Raw genomic sequence first — 7,500 nt, 5'->3', positions numbered from 1 at the left:
ACATGACCGATTTCTCAAAAAAATTCATTATAGTATTTAAAATATTTATATCCTACAGGATCATCACGTTTAATTTACACTAGGCATCCCTACAATGTCAAGAATCACTGGAGTATGTGAAATGAAAAATCAAGTGACGGGTCCCTGCCCCATGGCGCCGTCGGACCACGCCTTCTACAAAAGAAAAGGCTAACCTGCACACTGATGTGGCAATTAAAACTGAGCATTAAAAACATTTGTGTGTGTGTGTGCACGCGGACGCCTTGCCACACCGCAGGGACCCGCCGCAATGGAGGTTGGCTTCTGACTACGGACTAAATTGAGGGGGAGGGGAGGGAGGGGAGGGAAGGCGTGAAGATGAGACGGGGTGGGCGAGGGAGAGAGGGAAAAAGGACAAGGAGGGGGGATAATGCGCTACCTCACATGCAGTGCTCACAACGTACTTCTGGACCCTTCTTCCCAGGGCTCCACTATATTCCTGATAAATTCCTAATCGAATTTTCGGGATGAGTGTGAAGTGAGTATTCCAAAAAAGGAGGAGGAACTGGGACCTTTGTGAAGTCGACGATGCATAAAAGTACATATCACAATATGAATAAATAGTTGCATTCAGAAGTTAACAACAGGAAAGGCCACAGGTTATCACAATAAAAGGTTCTAAAATTTGGACGGGCATTCGTTAATTTAAAAAGCTCATAAAAATCTTGAAGTGTCCAAATCGATTGGTAATGATTGAAAAAGTAAAAAATCGAAGGGGGACATGTTCCCATGTGTTGACTTTAAAGCCTCCAACAGCAGGAGTGATCACAGTGGTGGCTTACAACCCGTCACTTCCCAACCTTAAGTTAGTGGTCACGTGGGCAAGCGAACATGGCGGCTAAACTTCCGGACTACCAGTTGAGCCGGCGACAAACTAACAGGGGATTAGTACTATTTACGGCGACAGATGTTTATCAAAGAGAAGAGAGATGTGGCGTATGTACAACCATGTGGTGTGAGGTCAGGACAGGCCAGGAGTGGTAAGCAGAGCATCCCGTGTGTTTGAAAAACCACAGGATTCAAGAAGGTAACACAAAGATACCCTCCAGATCCTTAGCAGAACCCTCGAGGTGGCGACAGGTCTTTGCACTGAGGGAACGTGTCTGCATCTGCCACGCCTGCCTCTCACAGGTGCTGCTGCTGCTTTAAGCAAGCTATGCCTCCCCCTCGGAATCAGGGGAAGGCTAACAGCCATACGACCAGCTGCTGCTGCTGCTGCTGCTGCCATGAGTGAGCTGCTCCAGACATCAGATTCCTCGTCGAGATACGCACGGCCCGGCCGGCGGGCGGTCGGGGCGCGAGGCCCTCCACTGAGATTGCCCTCCTGGCGTCATGCCGCGCTCAGCACCAGTCAGCCATGTAGTTGAAATCTTTGAAGAGGGTCTGGTCTGTGTCGTTCAGATGGCGAGGATCTTTGGGTGGCGTCAAGACAGGTTTCTCAGTGGTGAATTCTTCGTCGAAGTTGCTCACGTCCTCTGGCGATGTCTGCAAAGAGAGAAGGAGAATTTTAACTATACATACAACTGCACAAGTTACAGTAGAAAGGCTGGATTATGTATTTGGCAAGGGTCATAGATTCAAGCTGTTTCAGAACAATGGAAGAGCAGCAGTCAATACATACCACCGTGGGCACGAATGGAGGCTTGACCTTGCGTTGTAAAAGATCATCCCATATAACATTACGGAAGAACTGCTGTTTCTTGACATCTTCTGCATCTTTCTCACTAGCTCCTAGGCGTCTGTCTGGGTGCTTGCGGAGTAGTTTACGCATGATAGCCACGGCCTCGATGGAGAGGAACCGTGGGTACCTCACTTCATCGTTTACAATGCTATCAAACACTTCTTCTTCGTCGTCACCGGGGAACGGAGACTGCAAAGAAACAGATAGACATGAATCTCCATTCATCTGATCACTAAACACATACTTCGTAAAAGGCAAATCTTAATTCAAACCAGCACTGAACCAAAGCGGCGACTCACCTCCCCAACCAGCATCTCGAAGATGAGGACGCCCAGACCCCACCAGTCGACGGCGCGCGTGTACGAGGTCTCGGTGAGCACCTCGGGCGCCAGGAACTCGGGCGTGCCGCAGAAGGTGCCGGTCCGGTCGCCGTAGCCCATGCCTTCCTTGCACAGCCCGAAGTCGGCGATCTTGACGTACCCCTCCGTGTCCAAGAGGAGATTGTCTAGCTTGAGATCACGGTAGATGATCTTGTTGTCATGGAGATACTGCAGGCCGAGGACGACGCAGGCGGCGTAGAACACGGCGCGGGGCTCGTCGAACACGTCGGCGTGGATGTGCATCATGAGGTCGCCACCAGCAGCATACTCCATAACAAAACACACGTGACTCTGCAAGGCAAATTGAGTAAGGCAAAGTCCATTCGTACTTGACATAGCTTGTGAAACAGCATAAGTGGGTACAAGACAATAGTGTTTTCCTAAGTCTGACAAGGCACTCACCTCAGTTTGGAAGCATGCGAAGAGGTTGACGAGGAAGGGATGCCTGACGGAGTTGGCCACCTCGAAGATGCGCTTCTCGGCCAGTAGGCTCTCCACTTCGTCGCGAGCGATGATGTCGCCCTTCTTGAGAGCCTTGATGGCGAAGTACTCGCCCGTGTTCTTGTACTGACCCAGTATGACCTTGCCGAAGTGACCACGGCCCAGTACGGAGATAAGACGGAACTGGTCCATGCCCATGGAGCCATACTGGGAGTTGCGGTAGGTCTCATACGCCGAGTCCCGGTCGCGGTCGAACCGGGACAGCGGCAGTCGTCGCGTCCGGACCTCGTCCACATCACGGCCGCCAACCTGCAATGTCAATGAGGGTTAGTCTCTCTGCCGAGGGCCCGCGCGCGCCTTTCCTGTCTCAGGATGTCACTTTCGATTTGTATCACAGATATCTGGGAGGGTATTCCAAGTTCAAAAGATTCAGAGTTGAAAGGGAGAACAAATCAGTGAATGAATCAAGCGTTAATGTTAAGAGATTACATGAGAGCATCAATCAAGAGCAAGGGGTCGACTCGAGACAGGCTAAGGGTGATATCATACAGTGCTACAGACTAAAAGTCCAAGGAAATGCCAAACCATGCCAGAAGAACCAAGTTTCAAGGTGTCAGGTTAGGGATTACGGGTTAGGGGCAGACAAGTCTTTACCGTAAGGTGAGAGAGAAAACAGGGACAGCCTTACGCCGGAACAAAAGTTAGTTTTGAGAACAGAGATGATTAGTTACAGTTTACTGCTGGTTACATCGAAGGGAGGAAGTCCAGACAAACGAGACTGTGTTAGGGCTCGGCGCCCCCCTGCCGGCGGCGCGGGGGGCCAGCAAGAGTTTAGGTGTAGTGTACCTGGTCGTCTGGCAGGTGGACATGGTAGGAGGGCGGGGAGGACGAGCGGGTACGAGAGCAGGAGCGGGTGCTTCCCTCCGCAAGGTCCTCCACCTCCTCCTCCTCCTCTACCTCTTCGATACTGACCTGGCCCTCGACAGGGGCCGCGGGAGCGACCACGCCGAGATCGACCGCGTCCCCTTCGTGCAGGAAGTTGAACTCGTTCAGCGCATTCTGAACACCAAGGAATAACAGAGTGAGAAGACAGGAAGAAAATGTTCTACTCTTTCTATAAGACTTTACCCTCTACTCTGTCAACAAAATGCAGGGTCTAAGTGCAATACTAGATTGTGGTATGAGAAAATAAATAGAATAAAACTACAATATAAAATATAAATAAACTGTGTGCAGATGACTCCGTTAATTGTACAAAATGGTGTGAAGTCGCTATGACGTACATGACATGCACAGATGCAGTTAACTTTGGCCGAGTGATAAACCATCTAAATATAGGCAGCTCTGAACATTGGTCTTTCCTATCATCAGGCCACTGGGGGCGCCCGCTGCCCGCTCCCCGCACCGCACAAGCGAGTCATTTACCTGTAGGAGGTTCTGCCACGTCTCGGGTTTCAGCACCGTTTTGAGCAGGTGGACGAACGCCTGCAGGTTCAGGTTTAGCGTCGATACGCCCTTAATGTCTAGCACAGCCTTGATCAGAGACAGGACGCTGGCCTTCTCCCTCTCCTCCCGCTCCTGCCGACTGGCCACCAAGTCAGCCACCATCGCGATCAGCTGACTCTTCGCAACACTTCACTCTCGAAAAGTTCACAGAAACAAGGTCCTTGCTACACCGACGTCTAGTGTACGGAGGCAAATCACAAGTAAATTCTCAGGTAGTCAAGTCAAGATACACTCAGGTCTGCTGAGATGCTAACTGACGTTGGCTGGACGCGTCCCAGTTTATATGTGGCCGATCGCTCGTTATCGGCGGCGAGATACGGCCCTCTGACGATAGCAGTCCCCCCCCCCCCCCTCCTCCGCACTTAAGGCGATTCGAGCTAATTACCCCTAATGGCGAAGAGAGGCCCTTGAACATGTAACTGAAAGGAGGCGGCGGCTACCATCTCGAACGCTATACAAACAATTACAAAGACACGCACACATTTCGAAACCAAAGGCAGCTGCAAAGCGACGACCCCCTCGGGTCGCTTTCCATCCCGGTGTGGCATTGAGCGCAATCTTGAACAGAGGAACCTGGATGAGCCCGTGACCTACAATGGGAGCCGAGATTAACCCTGCCTACGGTTTTATCGAGATGTTAATGCCAATGGTTTGATTAAGGCCAATATTTTATCACACTCGCTATTCCTCTGTTTTGCTTATACTGTTTTCCAGACCTGCCATCTTATTCAACTGGACAAACATAAGGAAAACTCAACCCTCCTAATATGCACCACCGTATCAAAACAAATATCAAGGGTATCGAACTCTATATAAAAAAGTCTCGGTCTCAATCGCCTTCGAAATGTCATCAGTCGAAAGACCCAACAATAGCCAGGTAAAATCCCGTTCATCCCCACGAAACCGTTCACAGTCTGAACCTGAGCACATCCATCACGTGATCACTAACGACGAGGGGCCTTTCGTAACGCTTCCCTCACCCTCTTGCCTTTAAACGCGCGTACACACACACACACACACACACACACACACACACACACACACACACACACACACACACACACACACACACACACACACACATCCAAACCCACCCACCCACCCACCCACTCACCCACACACACACTCACACACACAATAAAAAAAACACTAGGATATTAGCGACGTCCTCTGTCGCATCGCGCTAACTACGGCTCGCTCCAAAGTGCAAGGTCCTCGAGGCATTTTTCGCAGCGGCTGCTATCGGGGCGAATCAGCGACGAAAGCAGAACGGCGATTGGGCCACGAGGCGCAGGCACGCACATCTCCGTCGCCAGCCGAAAAATGCATTTTCTTACGTCAGTTAGGCCGTCATTGAACAAACTTTAATCGCACTTGCATTCGTCAGGTTTCCTTTATCACATGATATGGAATCGCGTGCTTTTGCAACACCGGATAAGCGCGTTTCCAAACTTTCGCTCTCACTAACACGAAATAAAACACACAACAAAAATACATTCACCCCACCATAAAATATAAATAAAAGGAAATAAAACATAGACCACAAGTCCCTTTTCCCCTTCCAAAACACCGTTCCACGATCGCCCTCAGCCTCCCCGTAAGTCGCTCTCCTCCCGCCGAGGAGGAGGAGGAGGATCAGGTGCGCCCACACCTTTGCTTTCCAGGTGTCCTTCTCCCTCCGGCCGCCACGCAAACACTGGTCCACTCAGCTGTTCGTAGGACCTTCTCCCGGGAACAATGAACCCTGCCGAGGACGCGGTCGCCTTTTCCCTCCCCGTCCTTCCCGAACCCCTTCCCCAGGCCCGCAGCCCTCGATGCAGCTCTTCATGTCGAATTCGTTATCCAATTGACTACCTTCTCTTTCAAATACATCACGCACAGTTCCCTTTATAAAAAAAAGAAGAATTATATATAAGCATGCATAATCGTAGACAAAGTCCCTGTCCCATAGGCCTCCTCAAGCAGCCGGGATATTGGGGGGCTGGAGGACAGGCCGCCAGATGGGGGGTGAGTGACGGGGATGGAGGGGGAGGGCAGTACGCAGGTAAGAGAGGAAGGGGGGGAGGGCACGTGATCAAATAGGTCCCGTCACGTGATAGGCCTATGAGTCCCGTCTGTCTGTCTCCCTGTCTGAAGCGTCTGTGCCTGTCCCTCTTTCTCTCAATGCATTTTATTTTCACTTCACTATGTTCCTTTATTTCTTTCAATCTCTCTATTACTTTTCTTCCACCCTTTTCTATCGCATTCCTCCCTGTCTATCTCCCTCTCATTTAATAAAATACAATTAGTGTTGTTTCTTTGCTTGAGTTATTGAAGCACCCCGCTAGACAAACAGACCCCTTTGGGAAACGAAGAATGCAACAGTAAAACATAAAAACAAAAAGTTGCGTTACCATGTTAGTCAATTTCACCCACTTGCAGCACGTGCACACGCACAGGAAACTCAACAGAAATATTGATACCGCGCACAAAAATTTAATATTTTGAGTTATAAACTGCTAACTGCGTCATGAAATAGATAATTTGCACTATTATCAATATTCGCTTGAGAAATGACACCTCAAAGTGGATAAAGCTTTAAAAGGAAATGGTGCGACTGTGCACCTGTGCGTGCTTGCGTACTTGTGTGTGTGTGTGTGTGTGTGTGTGTGTGTGTGTGTGTGTGTGTGTGTGTGTGTGTGTGTGTGTGTGTGTGTGTGTGTGTGTGTGTGCGCGCGCGCTAGTGCTTGTGCCACCGTGGGGGGAGGGGGGTCGCATGTGCGTATACGTGCGTGCGTGAGTACAGCATATTAGGCAGCGGAGAATGCGCATCAGTTCCTGCCCGGCTGTTGCTAAGTACACGGCCTGTTAGAATGCAGAGCCGCCGGCCTGCACGTCCCAGAAGAGATAAGGCGCCAATTACAGAGCCGGGGCCAAGCTCTTCCTCCGTGCCAGGCAGAGGCGCTGCAGACTCAGGGGACATGGGGAGGGCGCATGATCAGCCCAGCACCTGCGGAGTGGACACTTCATGACTCCTGAGCGAGCCCATGAGGTCACACGGAGGGGCAGCGTTAAAAGAGCGACAGTGAGATATGATATGCTAAAAGATAAAAAATAAATACATAAATCTAGGGCTTTCAGATAATGCCTGGGGACGATGATGAGTCAATCGACCTGCGAGGAACCCATACAATATAGGGGAGGCAGACGAGGGGACGGGGTACGGGAGGGGGGGTGGAGGTGAGGAAAAAAGGGAGAGGGACAGTCACTAAGGCGAGAAAGGGAGAGAGGGAGAGGTGGTGTGAGGCAAGGAGGGAGGGAGGGGATGAGAGAGATATTGCACGCCTCTAATGCACATCATGAACTGATCAATGCACTATCGTCAAGGTTATCAGTGCTTGTGGTGTAATCCAGGTATCTTATCCTCAACCCGCCGGCGCATAATCATGCAATTGTTAATGTTGCTAGCGGGGG

The 7,500-nt window shown here is 50.6% G+C and overlaps 1 protein-coding gene across 11 annotated transcripts in view; it reads right to left on the bottom strand.

Moving 5' to 3' along the window:
- LOC125032449 (flippase kinase 1-like) overlaps window positions 1–7,500 on the bottom strand; it is a 150,738-nt gene that overhangs the window by 583 nt on the left and 142,655 nt on the right. For 6 of the 11 annotated variants that reach the window (XM_047623580.1, XM_047623575.1, XM_047623576.1 and 3 more), the window contains 5 exons: window positions 3,388–3,600; window positions 2,503–2,850; window positions 2,020–2,391; window positions 1,661–1,909; window positions 1–1,524 (listed from right to left, as the gene is read on the bottom strand). The exon at window positions 1–1,524 is cut by the window's left edge and continues 583 nt beyond it. In XM_047623580.1, coding sequence (XP_047479536.1) covers window positions 1,381–1,524; window positions 1,661–1,909; window positions 2,020–2,391; window positions 2,503–2,850; window positions 3,388–3,600 — 1,326 coding nt within the window. In that variant the 3' untranslated portion in view covers window positions 1–1,380. The remainder of the gene's footprint in view (window positions 1,525–1,660; window positions 1,910–2,019; window positions 2,392–2,502; window positions 2,851–3,387; window positions 3,601–7,500) is intronic. The other 5 variants (XM_047623581.1, XM_047623579.1, XM_047623586.1 and 2 more) reach the window with 2 other exon arrangements.

This window comes from Penaeus chinensis, chromosome 14 (genome assembly GCF_019202785.1).
Source record: "Penaeus chinensis breed Huanghai No. 1 chromosome 14, ASM1920278v2, whole genome shotgun sequence".
Classification (NCBI taxonomy): Eukaryota; Metazoa; Arthropoda; class Malacostraca; order Decapoda; family Penaeidae; genus Penaeus; species Penaeus chinensis.
The sequence above is the reverse complement of the archived record's forward strand: the minus strand, read 5'-3'. Positions and strand labels throughout refer to the sequence as shown.